Source organism: Diceros bicornis, chromosome 36, assembly GCF_020826845.1.
Source record: "Diceros bicornis minor isolate mBicDic1 chromosome 36, mDicBic1.mat.cur, whole genome shotgun sequence".
NCBI lineage: Eukaryota > Metazoa > Chordata > Mammalia > Perissodactyla > Rhinocerotidae > Diceros > Diceros bicornis.
This window is the reverse complement of record NC_080775.1, coordinates 32,841,704-32,866,750: the sequence shown is the minus strand read 5'-3', so window position 1 is coordinate 32,866,750 and position 25,047 is coordinate 32,841,704. Positions and strand designations below refer to the sequence as shown.

The 25,047-nt window shown below is 37.9% G+C and overlaps 1 protein-coding gene across 3 annotated transcripts in view; it reads left to right on the top strand.

The window, feature by feature from the left end:
* Positions 1-25,047, top strand: part of CUL2 (cullin 2) — a 92,458-nt gene that overhangs the window by 13,693 nt on the left and 53,718 nt on the right. For all 3 annotated transcript variants that reach the window (XM_058532768.1, XM_058532767.1, XM_058532770.1), the window contains exons 2-4: positions 10,497-10,637; positions 19,005-19,107; positions 22,514-22,608. In XM_058532768.1, the coding sequence (XP_058388751.1) occupies positions 10,519-10,637; positions 19,005-19,107; positions 22,514-22,608 (317 nt within the window). In that variant the 5' untranslated portion in view covers positions 10,497-10,518. The remainder of the gene's footprint in view (positions 1-10,496; positions 10,638-19,004; positions 19,108-22,513; positions 22,609-25,047) is intronic.

The window sequence follows — 25,047 nt, the reverse complement described above, 5'->3', positions numbered from 1 at the left end:
TCCCCATAACTTACTTATTTTATAACTGGAAGTTTGTACTGTTTGACACCCTTCACCCATTTCGCAACCCCCGCCCCCACCTCCGGCAACCACTAATCTGTTCTTTGTATCTATCAGTTAGGTTTTTTGTTCCATACAAATTTTAGCATTGTATTTTCTATTTCTGTGGAAAATGCCATTGGAATTTTGGTAGGGATTGCATTGAATCTGTAGATTGCTTTGGGTAGTATGGACATTTTAATGATATTAATTCTTCCAGTCTGTGAGCATGGACTGTCTTTCCTCCTATTTGTGTCTTCAATTTTTTCATTAATGTTGTATAGTTTGCAGTGCTCAGGTTTTTGACCTCCTTGGTTAAATTTATTCCTAGATGTTACATGCTTTTCGATTCCAGTTGTAAATGGACTTGTTTTCTTAATTTCTTTTTCTGATAGTTTATTATTAGTGTGTAGAAACGCAACAGATTTTTGTATATTGATTTTGTATCCCCCAACTTTATTGAATTCATTTATTAGTTGTAACAGTTTTTTGGTGGGGTCTTTACAGTTTCCTCTATATAATATCATGTCATCTGCAAATAGTGACAGTTTTATTTCTTCCTTTCCGATTTGGATGCCTTTTATTTCTTTTTTTTTTTTTTTGGCCTAATTGCTCTGGCCAGGACTTCCAATACTATGTTGAGTAAAAGTGGTGAGAGAGGGTATCCTTGTCTTGTTCCTAATCTCAGAGGGAAAGCTTTTGACATTGCACCATTGAGTATGATGTTAGCTGTGGGCTTTTCGTAAGTGGCCTTTATTACGTGAGGTACGTTTCCTCTATACTCACTTTGTTGAGAGTTTGGATAAATGGATGTTGAATTTTGTCAAATGCTTTTTATGCATCTGTCGAGATGATCATATGATTTTTATCCTTCATTTTGTTAATGTAGGGTATCCCCTTGATTGATTGGCAGATGTTGAACCCTGCATCCCTGGAATAAATCCCACTTGATCCTGGTGTATGATCCTTTTAATGTATTGTTGAATTCAGTTTGCTAATATTTTGCTGAAGATTGTTTTTGCATCTGTGTTCATCAGGATGTTGGCCATAATTTTCTTTTTTTGTGGCGTCCTTGTTTCATTTTGGTGTCAAGGTAATACTGGCCTTGTAAAATCAGTTTGGAAGTATTCCCTCCTCTTGTGTTCTTTGGAAGAGTTTGAGAAGGATTGGTGTTAATTGTTTTCTGAATGTTTGGCAAAATTCACCAGTGAAGCTGTCTGGTCCTGGACTTTTGTTTGTTGGGAGGTTTTTGATTACTGAATCAATCTCCTTACCAGTAATTGATCTGTTCAGATTTTCTGTTTCTTCATGATTCAGTCTTGATAGAGTGTATGTTTCTAGGAATTTGTCCATTTCTTCTAGGTTGCCAAATCTGTTGGTTCATAGTAGTCTCTGATGTTTTCTATTTCTGTTGTGTCAGTTGTAATGTCTCCTCTTTAATTTCTGATTTTATTTGAGTCCTCTCTCTTTTTTTCTTGGTAAGTCTAGCTAAAGGTTTGTCATTTTGTTTATCTTCCCAAAGAACCAGGTCTTAGTTTCATTGATCTTTTCTATGGTCTTTCTAGTCTTTATTTCTGCTCTGATCTTTGTTATTTCCTTCTTTCTACTAACTTTGGGCTTTGTTCTTTTTGTAGTTCCTTGAGGCATAATGTTAGGGTGTTTGTTTGAGATGCTTTTTTGTTTTTGATGTAGGCATTTATTGCTCTGAGCTTCCCTCTTAGAACTGCTTTTGCTGTATCCCATAACTTTTATGTTGCATTTCCATTTTCATTTGTCTCAAGGTATTTTTTTATTTCTCTTTGATTTCTGCTTTGACCATTAGTTGTTCAGTAACTTGTTTAATCTCCATATATTTGTGAATTTTCCAGTTTTCTTCTTGTAATTGATTTCTAGTTTCCTACCAGTGTGGTCGGAACAGATGCTTGATATGATTTCATTTTTCTTAAATTTATTAAGACTTGTTTTGTGGCCTAACATGTGATCTGTCCTGGAGAATGTTCTTTGTGCACTTGAGAAGAGTGTGTATTCTGTTGCTTTTGGATGGAGTGTTCTGTATATATCTGTTACGTCCGTCTGGTCTAATGTGTCGTTTAAGGCCCGTGTTTCCTTATTGATTTTCTGTCTGGATGATCTATCCATTGATGTAAGTGGGATATTAAAGTCCCCTACTGGGCCGGCCCCGTGGCTTAACGGTTAAGTGCTCGTGCTCTGCTGCTGGCGGCCCGGGTTCGGATCCCTGGCGCACACTGACGCACTGCTTCTCCGGCGATGCTGAGGCCGCGTCCCACATACAGCAACTAGAAGGATGTGCAGCTATAACCTACAACTATCTACTGGGGCTTTGGGGGAAAAATAAATAAACAAAAAATAAAGTCCCCTAGTATTATTGTATTGCTGTCTATTTCTCCCTTTAGATCTGTTATATTTGCTTTATATATTTAGGTGCTCCTAAGTTGAGTGTACAAATATTTACAAATGTGATATCCTCTTGTTTGATTGACCTTTTTATCATTATGTAATGCCCTTTTTTGTCTCTTATTACAATCTTTGTTTTAAAGCCTATTTTGTCTGATGTAAGTATTGCTAACCCAGCTTTCTTTTAGTTCCCATTTGCATAGAATATCTTTTTCTATCCTTTCACTTTGAGTCTGTGTGTCCTTACATCTGAAGTGAGTCTTTTATTGGCAGCGTGTAGATAGCTCTTGTTTTTTTATCCATTCAGCCACTCTGTGTCTTTTGATTGGAGAACTTAGTCCATTTACATTGAAAGTAATTATTGATGAGTATGTACTTATTGACATTTTGTTAGTTGTTTTCTGGCTGTTTGTAGTTCCTCTCTGTTCATTTCTTCTCTTGCTCTCTTCCTTTGTGGTTTGAAGACTTTCTTTAGTGGTATGCTTAGATTCCTTTCTCTTTATCTTTTGTGTATCTACTATAGGTTTTCCCTTTGTGGTTACCATGAAGCGTACATATTTTAAGCTGATAAGAACTTAAGTTTGAACGCATTCTAAAGCTCTGCATTTTTACTCACCCCCCATGTTTTACGTTTTTGATGTCACAATTTACATCTTTTTATCTTACATATCCCCTAATTATTATATAGTTATTTTTACTACTTTTGTCTTTTAATCTTCACACTAGTGTTATAAGTGATTAATTCACTATTTTTACTGTATTTGTCATTTTCTTATTAATATTATTTGAAGACCAGAAGGTTTTAATTTTGATGAAGTCCAATTTTTTATCAGTTTTTTTCTTTTATGGTTCAGGCTTTTTGTGTGCTAGCTGGGGAAATCTTTGCTTAGTTTTTAATGTAATCCTCCTAAATTATTCCCAAATTCTCCACCAGAGCTGCTGCTTCTTTTCACTAACTAAACATACTAAGCAATAGGGGGGTGAGGTAGGAGGGGTTTAGGCAAAATATGGCCCAGGGGCCAAATCCTTCCCTATCCTTGTTTTTTGTAAATAAAGTTTTATTGGAACACAATCATACCCATTCATTTACTTATCATCTGTGGCTGCTTTTGTGTTACAGTGGCAGAATTGAGTAGTTGTAACAGAGACTGAATAACTCTCAAAGCCTGAAATATTTACCATCCAGTCCTTTATAGGTAGTGTTTATTGACCCCTGAGACAACATATTAGTTCCTCCACCAACCCCTATCCCCTTTTCTTGGAGATAACTCTCCTGGAGCCCTTTCTTCTGTGTATGTCTGCACAGGTTGTTTTTAAAATCTGCATAGATGTGGTTCTGAAAAATTCCTGTTCCTCTCTCCTGTGTTAGATCTGTTTCTGGGATCCCAAGTCTTTCTTGGTTTGTTCCATTCCCTCCTGATAGAGGACATCTCCCAGTAGATTCTTGAGTGAAAGGCTGCATGGGAAGTAAATTATTTGATACCACCCTTCATAGAGAATTCTAGGTGATTAATCAATTTCCTTGAGAATTTTGAAGGCATTGCTTTATATTACCTTCCAGCTTCCAGCGTTGCTATTGATAAATCTGAAGACTTTCAATTTATAGTCTGTTGTGACCTGTTTTTCTTTTCTGGAAACTTGTTTTCTAGAATGTTTTCTTTATTCCTGGTATTTTGATATGTCAAAAAGAGGTGCCCTTTTGTTTATTTTTAAAATCAAATATTCTGGGTATTGAGTAGGTCCTTTTTATTTGGAAAACTTATGTTCTTCAATTCTGGGATTTTTTTTCTTTGATAATTACCTCTCATTCTAATTTTCTAGAATGCATATTGATTGAATGTTAGACCTCTTACATTAAAACTGTTCTTTTTCTTTTTTAAGCTTTCTGATTTTTTTTATGTGTGTTCCCCCCATATTTATGAAACTATTAATGATGATGATGAGGAGGATATTTTTTTATGCTTTTACTTTGGGAAATTGCAAACATACACCGAAAATGAATAGTACAATAAACCCTCATGTACTTGTCACTCATTCTCAATAGTTGTCAATTCAGAAGCAAACTGTTTAATTTTAAAGCAGATCTCAGCATTTCATTGCATCCATTAATATTTTGGAATGTGTCTCTAACAGGACTCTCATTTTTAAAACTCTCATTTTATAATTATTATTATAGAAATTATAAAAATTAATTCTTTTTTGTTGCTGAGAAAGAGTCGCCCTGAGCTAATGTCTGTTGCCAATATTCCTCTTTTTCTTTTGCTTGAGGAAGATTAGCCCTGAGCTAGCATCTGTGCCAGTCTTCCTCTATTTTGTATGTAGGACACCACCACAGCGTGGCTGACAAGTGGTGTAGGTCCACACCCGGGATCCAATCCCGTGAACCTGGGCCGCCGAAGCTGAGTGCACTGAACTTAACCACTACGCCACTGGGCTGACCCCCAAAATTGGTTCTTTAAGGTCATCACATAGCCCATAAGTGTTCAAATTTCTGAGGGTATCATAAATACTTTTAAAAAGAGCTTATATCTAGATCTAAATAAGCTCAATCACTCCGTGATAGATTAATGTGCCTTTTTAGTCTATTTTAGTTCAATTTCCCCTCCATGTATCTCTCTTCCTCTCTCTTTTTCTCCTCTCTCTCTCTCTCTCATGTGTGTGCATAGTTTATTGAAGAAATCTGATTATGCAGTAGTTTCCTACAGTCTGGACTTCGCTGAGTTGAAGATTGAGGTTTAGTACTGCTTGTATATACAGCGTGTATAACGTAGAAGGCATACAGAAGGCATTTAATAAATGGCGGTTAAAGATAATGATAATATGGCAATTTCCTTCGGTTATCAATAAGTATTTATAGCAATTGTAACTTATATTGTGTTATCAAAATCTTTAGAAGAAAACTTTGTTAATGTCAATGACAAAGACCTTACTAATCCATTTCAAAAAACCATTTAACTTAAAATTATTGATATTAAATTAGGCTATTTAATTTTGGAGAACTCATCACATATCATATCAAACATAGTAGAATGAATCCAGATACAGCCAAACAATGAAAAGCTATTAAGATTGAAGAAATCCTTATGTGTTAATATGGAATGCTTTCCCAAATACACTGTTAAGTGAATATACTGTTAAGTAAATAGTATAATACCATTTATGTAAAACAGATGAAAAAAGACCATCTCTATAAGTCATTTATGTAAAAAAGGGGAATAACAAACCATATGTATGTGTAGACTACCCCTAGACACACATAATACATATTTCCTTTGGTGATGGGAGCTGGTGACTAGAGCATGGGAGTGAAAGGAAGACTGAGATTTCAGAGTTTGCAACCATGTAGATGCACCTGTTCTCTCCTCCTCTCCACATCAAATTGCTTTAAAAATTTTTTTTTTTTTTTTGGGTGGGGATGAAGATTAGCCCTGAGCTAACATCTGATGCCAATCCTCCTCTTTTTGCTGAGGAAGATTGGCCCTGGGCTAACATCCGTGCTCATCTTCCTCTACTTTATATGGGACACTGCCACAGCATGGCTTGACAAGTGGTGTATTGGTCTGTGCCCGGGATCTGAACCTGTGAACCCCGGGCCGCCGAAGCGGAGGACATGAACATAACCGCTATGCCACCGGGCCAGCCTCGCTTTAAAATTTTTGATATGATTATTTCACTTTTTAAATGTATAACAGCTTTGTTGACATACACTTCACATACCATTTGATGTGCCCATTTGAAGTGTACAAGTCAATGGTTTTTAGTACGTTCACAGGATTGTGTAACCATCATGACAGTCAATTTTAGTATATTTTCATCACCTAATTAGCAGTCACTTTCCATTTTTCCCGAAGTCCCTTAGCCTTAGGAACCACTAAAATACTTTGTCTCCTCAGATTTGCCTATTCTGGATATTTCATATAAATGGAATCTTATAATATGTGGTCTTTTGTGACCAGTATCATTCACTTAGTATGTTTTCAAGATTCATTTATGTTGTAGCATCTGTCAGGACTTCATTCCCTTGTATTGTGGAATAATAATCCATTGTATGGATATACTACATTGTATTTATCCGTTTATTAGTTGGTAGACGGTTGAGTTACTTCTACTTTTTGGCCTTTATGAAAAATGCTCCTGTGAACATTTGTGTACAAGTGTTTGTGTGGATGTGTTTTCTCTTGCATATATACCTGGGAGTGGAACTGCTGGGTCGTGGGGCATCTCTGTGTTTATATAAATCACTTTTGTATTTATTTAATTTACTATTATTGTCAATTATACATATTTCGTAATAGTGCTCTAAGTGAGAAAATCTAATCTACAAATCATTTTCAAATGTAATGAAAATTTTACAAATGTTATATTATTGACATAATATTATCTGTAAATGTAATTGAATATGAATTTTTATTTTGTAATTTTTTTTTTTTTTTGTATTTAGAGCCTATGATTTCTTTTTAGGGCCCATAACACTCATGGGCCTTAGGCACGGTACTTTTGTGCCTAAGTGTTAAAAACTCCAACATTGCAGGAATGGAACTCAGAAGAAAGCTAGAGGAGATTGTGGTAATGTGAGACTTGGACTTTGCAGGTACTCAGTGGGACATAATCTGACTGAATGGCGACAGAAGTGGTCCTGGTGGGACGTCAGGTGTCGGCCGCGATATGGTCCCTTGTAAGGCACAGGAATGAAGAACAAGACTCATGTTTTTATGAGTTGTCTCACAGCTGGGGAGGTGAAGAATAAGTGCAGTGGTCATGGTCCTGTTTCTTTCTTTGCCCTGTTTTTTTCACATCCTTATGTAAATTCTCCATGAATAAATTATCATTTAAACAGTTTAAATAAAATGAAGGAGCTTAAGTTTTTTAGTTATATGAGCTTTCTATTGGGCAAGCAGAACTTAACAGACTATTTCAGCACACTTTGCGCTGTTGGTTTGTTAGTGGTTAGTGTGTTTCACTGGGCTGGTACTTCTCTTGCCTTGGCTTCCGTATTTTCCATCCTTCTAAGAATGGATTATCACTGCACATGTACCCATTCTGCCATAAATCTGTTGGTCTCAGCAGAGAAGTCTGCGTCAGTCTGATTCTGTCAATACTTGAAGAAAGCTAAAAGGCAGTCTGTGTGACCATTAAAATAATTTATAAGCAGTGTGTGTAATGTGATCCCGTCTTTTTTTTTTTTTTCTTTGTTTTTTTTGTGAGGAAGATCAGCCCTGAGCTAACATCCACGCTAATCCTCCTCTTTTTTTGCTGAGGAAGATCGGCTCTGAGCTAACATCTATTGCCAATCCTCCTCCTTTTTTTTTTTCCCCCAAAGCCCCAGTGGATAGTTGTATGTCATAGTTGCACATCCTTCTAGTTGCTGTATGTGGGACACGGCCTCAGCATGGCCAGAGAAGCGGTGTGTCGGTGCGCGCCCGGGATCCGAACCTGGGCCACCAGTAGCGGAGTGTGCGCACTTAACCGCTAAGCCACGGGGCTGGCCCCCCGTCTTTATAAGGGGAGGAAACTAATGTGAAGGGAACATTGCCAACTTTCTGGTATACAGTTACAAAATAGTCACTCCCCCCAAGAAACCCTCAGCTAATTCAGGGTGGTTAAATGCTCTGATAGCGGTTAAGTCTGGAGTTCTCATGTAATACATAAGATAGGGCACCTTTCCTAGTGTAAGCGGGCCCAGGAAAGTTTCTTAAAAGCAGATGTACTGGATCAAGGCTGTAGTGTTAGTGAGAGTTAGGGGAACGGGAGGAAAGGGGAGGAGGGAAAAGGGAATTGCCGGTGCAGAAAACAGTAAGGGTTAAAGGCAGGTGTATGAGTCAGCCTGCTGTGTTCAGTGACCTCTAAGCAGAGAGAAGTTACTGGATTACGATGTCAAGGAAGGGTGTCCTATGAGAAGAGGAAGCTGGAGGGTGCTTTAGCCTGAGGTCAAATCGTGGATGCTTGGTGTGCCACGTTGCCGATAAGCTAAACTGAATGCTGTCTGTAGTGGGACACATCATACAGCTTTAAGTAAGAGAGTGACATGGTCAACTTTTTGGTTTAGGTGGGTTATTTTTGTCCTTGAGTACCAGATCTGAGATTTTAACCTTCTTGAAGGTCAAGAACTTTGTTTATTGACCAGTGTATCCTTAGAGCCTAGAACAGTGCCTGGCAAATATTTATTCACTAACAATGTTAGTGAGGCAGTATAGTTGTATATAGCAATTGAGAACATGGGCTCCAGTACATGTCTGAATCCTCCTGATGCCACCATTAAATAGCTCTGTGATCTTAAGCAAGTTTCTTAATTACTCCATGACTCAGTTTTCTTCTCTACAAGTAGGACCTACCTAATCAGATTGTTGGGAAAATTAAAGGAGTTTATATAAAGCACTTACAGTTGTGCTTGGCTCATAGTGGTACTATGTAAATATTAACAGTTATTTCTTTGATGAATGAAAGATTAATACAAACTAGAACTGCTAAGGGCCTAATCACACAGCATTTGTAGGGTCACATAGGAATGGATGGATTTCAGAAATACTCAGGAACACAGTTGGATAGGATGTGGTGAATAAGGGTGGGAAGGAGTTAAGGTTAATTCCCTGATTTGAAGCTAGAGCTTTAGGTTCCCCCCTGCCCCCAGTACACACACACACACACACACACACACTCACTCACTCACTCACTCTCTCTGAAATTACTGCAGGTCCATTCTAGTTAGTGCAGGAAGTTTAAGGCCTAGAGGTGGAGTCTCTGGTATGTTGAGGAAAGAGTGTTGATTCAATGTGGCACACCCTCTTTTGGATTTTTGTTTGGCTTCTTTCTGATTCCTTTTCTTTCTCTTCCTTGAAGTCTGTTCCTTGGACTCCACTTGAATTCTTTTTTTCCAGGGCAGAAACGTAGGAAGGACCTAGGGCCACCTCCAGTTGGGCTGGGGGTGTGCAGCTGCCCTCCTTCCTTTGTCTCCTTTTCTCTTGACACATCTCCCCCTCCTCCCTGTTGTTTCCTCTCCCTTTTTTCCCACAGTGGGAGACAGAGAAAGGGTGTCTCCTCCTTGTTTGGCCTTCGCTACGGACTAGCTTGGTGCTTCACAGTCCCAGTAATGAGCAAAAGCTTTGGGGAGGATGTTAAAACACGTACCAGGAAAGTGTTCCCTTGTGCAATTAAATTTAACTTTAAAAGGTTTCTCTGAATTCTATTCTGGTGTGGTATTGAGAAGGATTTGGAGTCTAGCTTGAACCAAGTTTCTGTAACTTTGGGACCCGTCTGTTCCAGAAACCAGCTAACTCCTAGAATAAAACTTGTCTGCTTGGCAAAAGGAGTCCTTTGGCTCACTGCTACACTGGTTAGGTTCACCTGAGCCAGGAATTCCACTTGGCTTCTCATTCGAGGAGTGGGACTGGATACCCTGAGCATCTGAGAAGGAGCCCTAAGCTCTCTGCTGCAACCTGATATTTCTTTGAATCTTTAATTTTCTTAATCTTAAAAGTTTATATGCATTTTGCATTCTACTCTACAATTCATGTTTGTTTTAATATAAACGTAAATTTCCTCCATAATATTTTACCTAAACTGATGCTCCAGGAAGATAAACCCTTTCATTTTCTTGTGTCTTCTCATATTCCCTTGCATACTACCTCATTCCCCAGTTTAAGAAGTGCACACCACAAGGTTTTGGGGCCAAAACCTTTTCACTGAGTGTCTCTTGCATATTTTTCATGATGGTAATTGGCTTTTGGCCAACTGGGTCTCAGCTTCTTTCCCTCAACACATTAAATGAGGCTTCTAAATCTTTAGAATAACACCCTTGATTATATATAATTTGTACTAAAAGCTTTCCATTTCCTAGAGTTTGTAATGAATGCAAATATCCTGTGGACGTCTTTGTCTGGGTAGTCATGAGAAGAGAGTAGCCAGTGTTTATTGTGTTCTTAACTATGTGCCAGGTTCTGTTGTCTCCCTTTTTGTCTATCATGCTATTCAGTTATGTGGTGCCTTAAAAACAAATAACCGATCTTATAAAATTCACACTAACGTTTATTGTTTTTAATTAACAGATTTCAACACTAAACTTGCACAATGTCTTTGAAACCAAGAGTAGTAGATTTTGATGAAACATGGAACAAACTTTTAACGACAATCAAAGCTGTTGTCATGTTGGAATACGTCGAAAGAGCAACATGGAACGATCGCTTCTCGTATCCTTTTAGTGGCATTGATAAATGTTCTTGTACCTGGCAGTGATATTGTTTTGATAGCTGTATCAATGAACATTGATAAATGTTCTAAAATTGATAAACTTGTTGAAAAGTGAGAACAGGTTTAAGCTTATGTAAATGGACGGAACATCGCAGAGTGAGTATTTTCAAACATGTTATTTATATTTCCAAATTTGTCACCTGATTGTGGCAGTCAACAATCTTGGATTGCCTTTCACTCAACAAATACTTATTGAGCACTTAGTGTGTGTCAGGCCCTACTTTAGGCTTTGGGTATATAGTTGTGAACAAAACAAATGACTTTCCCTTCATTCTACTAAAGGAAACAGACAATAAACAGATATAAAAAAAATCTAATGCCAGTGCTTCTAATCACAGGGAGTGATAAATACCGTGGGTAAGGGCATGGAGAATGAAGAATGGAGTACGGAGGTATGCAGCTCTTGTAGCCAGGTGGTCAGGAAAGCCTCTCTGAGGATGGTGATATTTGAGCAGAGATGGGAACAAAGTGAGAGAGCAAGTCATACATACCTGGGGAAGAGCGTTCTAGGCAGAGAGTGAATGGCAAGTTCACTGACTGTAAACGGAAACATGTTTCTTAATTGGGTTGTCTACATTTGTGAATTAGGAGTTTTATGTGAAAATACACATCTGTGATTTCCCTAGGACAATCTGAAATCTGGTGTCCTGCATTCCTACAAGACAGCCATCTTTAAAAAAAAAAATTTGTATATATATACACACACCCACACACACATTATATTGTGTGTGTATATATGTAAAATGTATATGTATAATTATGTATATACTTTGTACATATATATAAAAAACACAGTGCAACCCCAGCGCCCAGGGTGTAAACTCTGGCACCAAGAAAAAAACCAAAGCATTAAAGTACTTTAGCTTTTTAGTATTTGGGAGGTTCCGGGGGTCTCTTGGAACCCTCAGCCACAGGTAGCTGGAGCAAAGTCCCACCGATTCTGCCCAGTGTCTGCCAGGGGCCAAGGCTGGGTGGCCATGGGGATAGCGTATACACATTGGAACGCCTATACTGGCAGACTCCTGAACCCCCTCGGTCTTTTACCATAGGAAACACCACACATATCATTTCCCAGGGTGAAGAAAGAGGATAGGGTTGAGGCCTGGGTCTCTGGGTCTAAATGGCATGCTCATTTAGTGCCTGGTCCCCAGGGCCCTGAAGGAGGCCTTGAGGACAGGATGGACACTGTAGGAACCAGAGATTCTTTCCTCAAAAAGGGAAAGTGAGATGTGAAAGGTATTATCCAGAATGTGTGTGGAGGTTCCGAGTTCTCTTGAACTCTGTGCTACCCTCTCTAGCAGTCTTCTGGGGCTGAAGGATGGCTTCCCTCATTATGTGGGGCACAGGTTCTTTAGAAAAGCTTGGATTTCATAAGACAGTGATTCAGCTTGTTCTTAGTGCCTAACTCAGCTGTTAACATTAAACTGAATGTTGATGCAAGAACAGTGAAGTTCTTTTAGACCAACAGGAGACCATTTAATTCCTTAACAATTGCATTTGTCAGTAAGAAACATTTGTTAGGCTACCTATGTTCTAGGCACTAAAGATACATAAAATGATGGTAACGTGTCTGGAAGGCTTCATGGTTTGCAGAGATCTCTTACATTTTTTATATTATTTGGTACCTCAAACAAGCCTATCAGATCCAGATGGTAGGGCAAATCTAATTGTCTTTATGTAACAGATGAGGAAACTGATACTCAGAGGTAAAGGGACTTGCCCGGGGTCATGCAGGTAGTAATTGATGGAGCACAGACTTGAATACAAGATTTCTAACATCTCATTCCCTATACTTTCCAGTATATCTAGAGGATAATTGACATGGATTCTGCCTTTGAAGAGCTTATTATTGAGTTAGTCTCTTAAATTTTTCTATGGAACGTCATGGATTGTTTTTGGGTAGGAATCTTAACAAAAATTGAAAAAGTGTTCAAGGCTACTTGTGTGTTACTGAGGTTGGGCTAGGCAAGTACTTAGGTAGTTTTAAAGGCTATTTTAACTAAAATAATAAACAGAGAGAGAAGAGAAGGAGTTGGTCATAGAAGATTATAAGAAAAGGGAAAATGAGCATAAAGTAAAGAAAAGGAAAAGAATAATTAAATGTGTTCTTTATTATTGTGCAGAATATACAGTTAAATTGGTTGGTTTGTAAATGGTTTTGAAATAGCTGACCTCGCTAGAAAGTGCCCCTTTAGTCACTATTGTTTCTAAGATGTTTATTGTTTGATCCATCTAAGATGGTCCAGTTATTCTTGACCTGATCGTGAATTTTCTCCTCCTACCCTTAAAATAAAAAATATCTGCAAAAACAGTAAAGAATGGAATCTCTTTCTTTAAATTTTATTTTGGAAAATAAAGGGCTGTTTTACTAATTGTTCCAAAGTAAAATTCTCTCCTTTTCCCTCTTATTTTGCCCCCAAAATGTAAGGTTGACTTCTCACTCTCAGATATCTTAGGTAGAAATTTTAGAGGCCATAAAACTTTAGTATTTTGAAAATGGAAAAAGCCCCCTCCCCCAATTGTATACCACCGTATGTGTTAGTACTTGATCTTTTATAAGGCAGTTTTTGGGGTGTGTGAAATATAATACGTACAGGGAAAAGTCCCGAAGTTGTACATGTAGGGTTGAACAAATGATTACAAAGCAAACACCTGCGCAGTCGCCTCGCAGGTTAGAACTAGAACGCTGCCAGCGCCCCACCACCACCACGTGTCCCTCTAGGTCCCTCCCTTGGAGATCACTACTATCCTGACTTTTACACCTGTTGTTTCCTTGTTTTTCTAAAATTAGTATAACTGCTTATGTGTACAACCCTAAACAATACTGGTTAATTCTGTCTGTGTTTTGAACTTTATGTAAATGGAATCATACAGTGAACATTCTTTTGTGTCATAATGTTTTCTTTCAACATATATGTGTGTGTGTGATTAATTTGTTACAAATGACCTAGTAAAATATGTATTATTAGCCCCATTTTATAGTTGAGAATATTGTGGCCCGAGAGGGGTAGGGTGACTTACTGATATTGTAGGATAGAATGCTGGGGTAAAAATGCCAGTCTTCCGTGCTCTTGAAGTTGGCCTTAGGAAGCTCGATCTGCCAGTTGAAGTGTTCAACATGTGTAAGTACGAACTTATTGAACCCTTGTCCACAAACATTTTTACTAAATATAAGCTCCATGAGGGCAGGGATTCTTGTCCTCTGCTATATTACCAGCACCAGGTACATATAGACACCTAGCAAATATCTGGTGAATGGATAGCTACTGTCAACTGAATGTCATTAAGCATCTGTACAGGTGAAACAAATAACCAAATTTGGCTGGCGGGGCTCTTAACATTCATCCTTCGTAAAAGTACTGGGTCCAGGTATGTATGCAAGGCATTCTGGTTGATAGGAAATGGAAATAGAAAACCTCAATGTTTTCTTTTGCTGCATAACAAGTACAAATTTAGTGGCTTAAAGAAACACCCTTTAATTATCTCAAAGTTCTGTTGGTCAGAAGTCTATGATGTGACTGGGTTTTGTGCTCAGGACCTCACATGGCTGAAATCAAGGGCTTGGCTGGCTACATTCTCTTCTACAGCTCAGGGTCCTCTTCTAAGCTCATTCCTGTTAATTGGCAGAATTCAGTTCCTTGTAGTTATAGGACTGAGGTCTATTTCCTTGTTGACTGTCACCCAAGAGTTGCTGTCAGTGACTGGTGGTCACTCTCCAGTTTCTGCACGTGACTTCCCTCCATCTTCAAAGCCAGCAGCATGTCAAATCTTTCTGTGCTTTGACTCTCTCAGACTTCCCCTTCTGCAGCTAGCCACAGTGGGGCCGGGGCTAGTGGGGATCTGCTTTTAAAGGGCTCATGCGATTAGATTAGGCCCACCAGGAAAGCCTAGGATAATCTCCCTATTTTAGGGTCAACTGATTAGTAACCATAATTGCGTCTGCAAAGTCCCTTTTGCCATTAAAGTAAGCTGGGTGTGATATCTTAAGTTCACAGTCCCACGTATTAGGGTGGGAACTCTTGGGAGGCCATTTTTAGAATTCTGCCTAACCCTGTAATAATGATGCTTCATAACAAAAGTTTTATGACAGCTTTGTTGCAGTCTGTAGGGTGGTTCAGAATTCACCCTTTATGTATATCAAGTGCTTTCCTATGATAAGATAGAGACGAGGTGTAGATCTACATTTAGTTCGTTTGGAGTTCTTGGGTTGTTTTGATTTACTTTTATTCATGGTTTTCTGCCTTTTGGTAGCTGTTAGGACAATTGCCAAACCCCAGCAGTGTAATATAGAAGCTCTCCTAATTAAGTACAAGTTAGATTCCAAATGCTTTTATATAAGTCCAAGGTAATTAAGCAAGGGGAGATTTAAGATTGCCTTCCCTGAATGTATTTCTTCCCAGCCTAGGAAAACCAGGCATACTGTTCTTCTCATTTCTAATATATATTCTATCAGGCATCTTTTTCAAACCTAAACCAATTTTTACTACATTGAAAAATGCTGAGGCAGGTCATCTCCATCCTTGACGATCTTCACAAACGTTAGAAGGGGAACTTCTTAGTAACTTTGGCATCTACGCTTAGCACCCATCGTGCTTTCTTAGATTGTGCAGATTGGGAAAGGTTTTATCTATAGTCATCTCTGGCTAGTGTATCAGCAACAGTTTCACTCTATTCTAAATTAAATCAGGTTAATATTTGATGTTGATGCTGATTTTCTGCTGTACCTTTAAAAGTTTTTCCTTTAATCATTTTTTATCCTTGCCTGCTAATTGATGATTTCATAGATTCATTTTTTACATGATGCGTTTTCCTTCTTTCTCTTCGGAAATGTCAGTAAAAATCTTTATTTTTTATTGTCCATAAATTCTTTTTTGGTCATTGTCTTACCATTTTCAATTTTAAGATAATCTTTACTTTTATTCACATTGCAGAACTCATTGTTTTTGACCCACTACACAATAGAATTAATAGTGTTAAAACTCAAAATTAAGCCCGAGTATAGGAAGTGCCTTTTAATAGAGAAAATGAACTAAAATAAATAATTTTGCTGCTGGCCAACACTGTCTTTTGGTTGCAACAGAGTTCGGAGCTTTTGTTCTGGAACAATTTTGTTTCCAACTGCGAGAATTTTTAAGTGGAAAGTTCATAAGGAAAGGAATTTATATGTTCTGGCTCCCTTTAAAGAGTGACTTAAGGAAAAGATGACTTGGTGAAAGAGAGTATTTAAATGTAAATCTGACCTCTAGTTATGTCCCATTTTTTGTCTTTTGAAGTGTCTTAAAAAATGCTCTTCTTGGGTGCTCTTCCTAAGGCCTGAACACTTCCAGGGTGGTTGGATATTTGGCTGGCTTAGAGAAAAAGAACATATTTAGGAATATCTTGTAGGCAGTTGAATGAAATAATACAGTGGTTAACTGAGACCCCAAACTATGATGAGTTAAAATATTAATTTAAAAAATTCATTAAGATGGACTCCGTTAAAAAAAATACAAGTACATTCTCACTGAGGAAGACAATATATAAATGTTGTGTGTGGAATGAAATGGGAAAGCCTCCCTGTATTCCCTCTCTGGCACAGGTCCTTGTTGCCTAAGTGAGAAGGTCAGCCCTGTGGTGTGAATCCTTCTAGCCAGTTTAGTTTACATATACATGAAAGGGATATATTGAGATACTAATTTTGGTGATGTAAAACGTTTGGGCACATAATTAGCATATCATGCTGAATTTATGGTGTTGAATCATTTAAATTTTTTGGTATCAACTAAGTTCTGTATTCTAGGAATAATTATGTGGCTTAAAGGAAAAATAGGTGGAGCAAATATCATCATGTTGGATGAAAATTCTGGAAGCTGGTATTTGTAACTTAAAGATGTTAAATATATCACACCTTTGCTAAAAGGATTGTTGATCTAGATCCTGGCTCAATTTAGTCTTTTTAAAAAAAATAAAATTTAAATTTAAGTATAATGTACATACTGACTCATGAATGTACGGATGAATTTTCACGAAGTAAACATACCCATGTATCCAATAAATAGAACACTCCTAGCATCCCAGAAGCACCATTTGTTCCCCCTCTCAGTCACTAAAGTTACCACTATCCTGACATCTAATACATAATACATTTAATTCTGACCTTTTTGATTTTACTAAGGTACGTTTGTGATGAGTAATTGCGATTGAATATAAATTTCTGTGGTAAAACAAAACAAAACTCTTAGAGATTTAAATTATATAGTGAACTAGGACTTTTTTTTTTAAAGCAATGAAGCACCGTTTTTCTCTATTGATGCCGTAAGGCTCCCTCTGCCTTCCACCAAACCAGTATCAATTCTCTATAGAATTTGTGTCTGGATAAATTTCTAAATTCTTTTTTCTTAAGTGGTATATATTCAGATATCTACCTTCTTTGTAATATAGGTTAATATTTTAATATATTATTGCTGATAAATAGTTCTTATATACTATTTTACTTAGATAATCTTCTAGTTTATAAAGGTTCTTTATTATACCTAAGTTGATTTAAAATAATTGTAACAGTTTGTTTCTTATTGTGTTTTTTTTCCTACAAAAAACCTGGCACAGTGATATTACACTATATGGATGATATTTTGGCTTCACTATGTTTGTTTTTTAAATATAAAGAAAATTTTTTTGTTTAATACAATAGTATATTGAAGAAATATATATGCATATATACATGAAGATATTTTATTAGTTACTAATTATAATTAAAACTAAATAACAAAAGGATTTAGAATGGACATGGGGAAGTCTGACCAAAGTCTACCAGACAGTGACCTCATGTGGAGAGAACCGCTCACTCTTTCCGGAGTGATGACATGAGGTCAGTAGGCAGAGCACGTGAGATGGAGTCCCTGTTCTCTTCCGTCACCAGCTGTTTAATAAGTGCCTGTTAGATGCCAGGAACTGTGCCTGGGGGCTGGGAATATGGAGATGATTAAGAACAGGCTAGAGAGGATGACAAAGGTATAAATGATTTCTGTTGCATAAAAATAAGTTCTGTAGAAGAATATGTGAAATGTTATGGGGATACAGAGGAAGAAGAACCTGCATCCTAGTAGCTGTGATATATTTTTTTTTTTTTTAAGATTTTATTTATTTATTTATTTTTCCCCCCAAAGCCCCAGTAGATAGTTGTATGTCATAGCTGCACGTCCTTCTAGTTGCTGTATGTGGGACGCGGCCTCAGCATGGCCGGAGAAGTGGTGCGTCGGTGCGCACCCGGGATCTGAACCCGGGCCACCAGCAGCGGAGCGCGTGCACTTAACCGCTAAGCCACAGGGCCGGCCCTGTGATATATTTTTAAGCACAGATTTTTATTTTGTAATATTTCCTGATCCTTATGTTAACTGTAGTTACTTGACTCCATCCCAAATCATGAACCTTCTTTTCAGTTTTTGCCTGCGTCTCTAGTTAGGCTGGCCTCAGATTGCTTCACGTGGGCTTTACCTTCCGCATTTGGTCACTGATGTGTAGATTATGAAGCACTTTAACATACATGAGCTGATTTGGGCCTTACAAGGATTCTGTAGAGATGTCAGGAGAGGGTTTCTTATCCTTATCTTAGAGATGAGGAAATGGCAGTGCAGAGAGGTAAAGAGACTTCATCAACATCAGGGGCTTGTAAATGTCCAGTCTCAATTAGATCCCATTTCCTCCAACTCCTGATTAAGAACTCTCTGCTACGGCTTATCTACCACTTGTGATACCTAGCAAGGTGCAAAACTTACTTGATTAATTGATATTACTCTTCATACTCTAATTCTTCTGATAGAATGAATGCTGAAGGACAGTGGGTAGGTTGTAGAATATTCTGATGAATACTATGATGTGGGAAAATGTGTCAAATGAGTAATTTTTGTGACTTTTGTTTCTCAGAATTGCTTAGACATATCTGCCTCTTGTGATATTCCATAGTCCTTTGTTGATGTTATGCTTATGTCCATTCTTACATAAACCTTATGTTGTAGGTTTCAGGGTAACTTGATTTCCCAGAATCCCCGTCTGCATTGTAACCTCTCTGAGAGGAACCATTTTCCTTACAATGCCATCAAATAATTCTCAGTATTTGTTGAATGAATAAGTGAACGATTTGTATAGTGCTTTTTAAAGTGAGCATGGTAATATATTTTATCCTTTATTTTATATCTATATCTATATAATCCTAAACTGGTAAAAATGAAATAATGATTTTTCACTTTTTAATGCCCAACTTGAGTTGCATCTCATTTGCTTTAAAGTGATATCTCCAAAGAATATGAAAACCTTAACAGTTTAACTAGAGATATCTATGCTTTATGTGTGGCCTATCCTGAACCTCTTGGAGAAAGACTTTATACAGAAACTAAGATTTTTTTGGAAAATCACGTACGGCATTTGCACAAGGTAAGGAATGATATGTACGTGGTAGAAATGTGTTTGTCACTGCATAGTTATTTGACTAGTTCACTGTTTTCTAGTGCACAGCTTACATCAAGCTAAGGTTATTTGTTTTGTTTCCTAATAGCATTTCTCTAAGTATATATATTTAAGAGCTATGAGTCAGGCACTGGTTGTTAGGTTCTTGAAGGGAAATCAGTTCAGCTCCTCAAGATTGTATAACTAATAAGTAAAAGAGCAGGATTTCAAATCAAGGTTGGTTCAGCTTTAAAATGTGCTCCTATGTCCTCTGGATGGTGTTTACAGAACCAGGTTTTTTTCTTAACGATCGCTTCCCACTTCTTGGTATATCTCTATCTTCATTATTTTCAACCTTTTAGCTGCTTCTTCATATCCTATAGAAAGTCTTACAAAAACCTGAAATTAGAAAGGGAAATGATAAATTAAAAAGCATGATAGAAACAGTCTCTGTGACCAGTTGTTTTGGTTAGTATGCCATGTGTGTGAGGGCAGCATTGCAGACTTGATCTGTGTATGAACAGTGAATGAATTTTGCAGTATTTGGCTATAGACAGCATTTCTACCTTATTTTGGACTGCTGGTCTTATCAGGAACTGGATGAGATCATTCATTGTCTGGGCTAGAAACTTGACTACCTTTTATTAGCTGTATGACCATGGGCAGGTCACTTAACCCACCTTATGGATAGATACTTTTTAAAATAGTAATAACCTGTAAGTAGATTTCAATTGATCATGTGATATTACCCCTAAAACATCTGAAGGAAATGCTCTACTTTTTATTGTACGTGGCAGATACATTTTAGTGTTCTAGTATGTGCATTTATCAGCTCATGGAAGCGGTTTGGGTAGCAAGTACTTTAAAGCGGTCTTAAAATGTTTAATTTAAGTTAGTTTTAAGGTTAAAGTTCTGCTCTGGTGAGCTAGTGAGCTTTGGTTATACCAAAATTGATACCTGTGTAAGGCATTTATAAATTTTGCCATTTTATATTTTAGCATAGCTTGTGTGACTTTGTGTGTGTGTGTGTGTGTGTGTGTGTGTGTGTGTGTGTGTGTGAGGAAAATCAGCCCTGAGCTAACATCCATGCCAATCCTCCTCTTTTTGCTGAGGAAGACCGGCTCTGAGCTAACGTCTATTGCCAATCCTCCTCCTTTTTTTCTCCAAAGCCCCAGTAGATAGTTGTATGTCGTAGTTGCACATCCTTCTAGTTGCTGTATGTGGGAAGCTGCCTCAGCATGGCTACAGAAGCGGTGCGTCGGTGCATGCCTGGGATCCGAACCCAGGCCGCCAGTAGCAGAGTGCGTGCACGTAACCGCTAAGCCACGGGGCTGGCCCCTTGTGTGATTGTTTTTTGTAACGTTTTGTTTGGAAATAATTTTAGACCTATAGAAAAGTTGCAAAAATAATTCAGTGAGTTCTCATATACTTTTTACCTAGCTTCCTGCTGTTAACCTCTTGCATAGCAGTGGTACAGTAATTAAAACTAAGAAATTAACTGGTATAGTTGTGTGATTTAGAATGAAATTATGAACTAGTTTTATGAAAGTTTAGAATACTTATATAATTGTACATCATATATTGGCTCAGATCCAGTGACAAAAAAGAAGTTGGCTAATGTGTAGATGACAAAGTAACTTGTTAATATAGCCAACAGAATTGAAGCAGTTTCACTTGTGAGAAGAAAACTTGGTTTGATTGGGGGGGGGATACTTATTAAATTACTGAGTATTGCTTACCATTATAGATAATTTAGAACATAGAGATAAGCAAAAAGAAGAAAATAAACATCACCCATAACATACCTCCGGAACTAACTGGTCTTAATATTTTTTATATATCTATATTTAAATATGTCTATTTTGGTATATATTAAAATATAGTAATTTGATAGATATCTTATGAATATTTTTGCTTTGTGTAGACTTCTATTTTTTTATTAGAAAACGGAGTCATACCCTTTATAATCTGCTTTTTGCATTTAATAATATGTAAGTCTTTCTTTGTCATTAAATAGACTTTTGTAATCTTGGCAATGATTGTAACATTTTTCATTGTATGGAGATACTAGGATTTGTTTAGATATTCCCATATTGCTGGGTGTATAGATTATTTCCATTTTATGTAATTTGTTATTATAAACAATACTTCTGTGAACATCTTGTATCTAAATTATTTTTGTATAACCGAGTTCTTTTATAGGATAAATTCCTAGACATGACATGGAATTACTGAGTCATAGGTCATGAACATTTTTTACTGTTTTTGACGTATAGTAACAAATTGTTCTTGGATTTATATTCTGTCCACCCAGCAGCAGTGGTTCCTAAAGGTGCTCTTTTCCCCAGCATTATTAATACTAGTTGCTATTTTTAATTTATTTACTAATCTGATAGGCCAAAAAGTACTATTTATAGGTTATTTCTACTGTTCTGAGCCTTAGTTATTAAAATTCTAAGTTTAAAAGCATAGCATTTCATCAGAGAATTAAGTTGATGACTCTTGAGGTCATGACTTGCTTAAGGTCATATGGACAGTTAATGGAAGAACGGAGATAAGAGAACCTAAGATTTCCTGAATATCAGTCCAGTGTATTTTTATTGTTAGACTAGATTTCCTTTAAAAATAACTTTTAAAAATTAGACCTCAGATTTCAGTTTGATTTTCATTTTACAAAAAATAATAGGTTTCTATTAAGTAAGTATAAAATAACTTATTTGGGGAATGTGGAAAAGGTGTCAATTTTCATAGTTTTACTCACAAAAGTGAATCATTTGGAGTGATGATATGTAACTAGCAGGCTGATCAGAAGTGATGGATTTGAGGAAACACAGATACATGGCAATAGAGTTTCGTTCTGTTTTTAACTGAGCCTAATATAGTATTCTAGCCCAAAGAGGGCATCAAACCGTTACATTTTGTCCTTTTATCTTAGAGAATGAAACAATGTACTCTCTAATATGGATGCTTAACTTTAAAATCTAAGACACATTTTTTTCTAGTTGTTTCATTGTTACTACAGGTAGTTTGTAAATGTGATTTATTTATTTATTTATTTATTTTTAATAATTTTATTTATTTATTTTTCCCCCAAAGCCCCAGTAGATAGTTGTATGTCGCAGTTGCACATCCTTCTAGTTGCTGTATGGGGGACGCGGCCTCAGCATGGCCAGAGAAGCGGTGTGTCGGTGCGCGCCCGGGATCCGAACCCGGGCCACCCACAGCAGAGCGCGCGCACTTAACCGCTAAGCCACGGGGCCGGCCCTGTAAATGTAATTTATAATACTTGAATTATGTCAGTTATTTTAGAACATTAATCTTTGATAAATTTCACAGGTTACAAATGAAAAAGATTAGTGCTTTCCAAGTAAAAGTGTTTTTCTTCTTCATATAGAGAGTTCTGGAGTCTGAAGAGCAAGTACTTGTCATGTATCATAGGTACTGGGAGGAGTATAGCAAGGGAGCAGACTACATGGACTGCTTGTACAGGTAAGTATGCTTTCACACTCCTGACACTAACAGACTGTATGGACTGCTTGTGCAGGTACGTGTGCTTTCACACTCCTGACACTAACAGACTGCATGGACTGCTTGTACAGGTAAGTGTGCTTTCACACTCCTGACACTAACAGACTGCATAGACTGCTTGTACAGGTGCGTGTGCTTTCACACTCCTGACACTAACAGCATGGACTGCTTGTGCAGGTACGTGTGCTTTCACACTCCTGACGCTGTAACGGTCTGCATGGACTGCTTCTGCAGGTATGTGTGCTTTCACACTCCTGACACTAACAGACTGCATGCACTGCTTGTGCAGGTACGTGTGCTTTCACACTCCTGACAGTCTGACAATACTGCCTGAGTTCATAATTGAAGGAAATTTTTAAAAAATTACCCATTACCCATTGAAATGCACAGAACTAAAGCATTTCCTGCTATATGGACTTTTCTCTGCTATGGGGAAAGGTCTGTAGTCTGGGTCATGTGGGTGTTTGTCTTGTGTGGAAAGTTATTCTGTGAAAAGTGAAACTATATTTAATGGCGTAGCTCTATTTCTTCATATTGTCTTGGACTATAGAGCACATGTTGAATCTCAACAGAGATCCAGAGTGGAACTTCAGTTTGGATGAAACTTAGCAGAGTAAATCTACTCCCATGTCCCCCTCCAGTATACTCTTATTTACTCTAGGATTCAGTATTTTGTGTTTCTTGGAAATAGTATTAGTCAAAGTACTGGACGGTTTTCCTCTGGAAGTTCTCCTACCCTCTCCTCTAGGCACATTGAATTACTTCCAGCATTGTAATGCCCCACGGTCTCTCACAGCTTCCTGCCTTTCCTCATGCTGTTCTATCTGTCTGGATTGCTTTTCTTTCTTTCTCTGAAAAACTAATTCTGACGTGTTTTTCCACATTCACCTCTCTGAACTTTCCTCTTCCCTCCCTACCCAGTCTCCTGCTGAGATCTTTTGTGTTAACTGCCACTCCTGCGTGTTCCCATGGCACTCTGGGCTGATCCTCTCTAACCTATCCATGAACACAATGGAAATAAGTACCTAGGTACATAAGGCAGACACCTGTGTATTGAAGAATAGTGGTTAAAGAAGGAATAGTGACATCAGCACCTGGGCCTTTCACCCTGGGACCTAGGGTGTCTGTTCTTGAAGGGGTTGTGGCCTGTGATGGATAATTTAGCCCTGTGCCTTGTGGCCAGGGCCACACATGGACCCTTGCCTCCTTTTCTCATTGGGGAGAATTGGGAGTGGAGCTGGGTCTCAGAGCATTGTCTGCACGGTTACACCGTGCGTTGTGGGAATACCGTGTTGGGGCCAAGGCTTGATTCTCTTATCGTATTTGTCCTTTGCTTCACTGGTTCATGATCCCTTAGGTTTTTATAACAGCGCTGGAGTTTACTCACTGTAGGTTGCCTATGTTAGAAACTGAAGCTTGCTTCTAAATGGCCAGTAGCTTTTACTTCTTCTTAGAAGAGCAATGTGTAATAAAACCAGAAACCAGCAATTGGTGACAAGCACAAGGTTTACCATGGCCTCGGCTTTTATAAAACAGTGTTTGGTATACACTAAACATCCTGACATTTGATGATTTTTTTCCCTCATCCACCAAAGTGGCATAGTCGTAAATAGAACTTTAAGAATTCCCTAGCTAAACTGTGGGGGAGAGTTGGGGGAATTCGAAGGGTAAGAGTGCGAGTGTGTGCATGCCTCTGCATTGCTGAGGAGCTTGGGCCCCTGGGATATAGACGACGAGAGAGTGTTTAGACTATGTGCCATGCAGTGGGAGCCCTCTTAGCAGAAACATTTTACTAAGGTCTAAGTTGTTTTTCTATTCTTTCTTAGTTTTTTAGGACACAATTCTCTTGGTTCTCCTGCATCTCTGTTTACCAAAATCAATTAATTTGGTACTATTTCAATTAATACTATTAAATTAGAACATTAATGAGCTTTTATTGAATGTTGCAATATATGATATGTAAAACCATATGAGGTAGTTGGTATCTCCATTTTTATAGCTGAGGAAACAAGGATCAGAGAAATTAATTGACTTTGCTCAAGGCCACTCAGTTAAAAAATCACAAGAGCAGAATTTAAACCGAGATCAGTGTGATTAAACCCGTTTAATTTCTTCATTCTACCTTAGTCTCGTCCTAGACACACTGTTTTAGTCACTCACGTAGATTCCATTCTCATCCCTTTTCTTTTTTTTTTTTTTATAATTTTATTTATTTATTTATTTTTCCACCAAAGCCCCAGTAGATAGTTGTATGTCATAGCTGCACATCCTTCTAGTTGCTGTATATGGGACGCGGCCTCAGCATGGCCGGAGAAGCGGTGCGTTGGTGTGCGCCCGGGATCCGAACCCGGGCCACCAGCAGCGGAGCGCGTGCACTTAACCGCTAAGCCACGGGGCCGG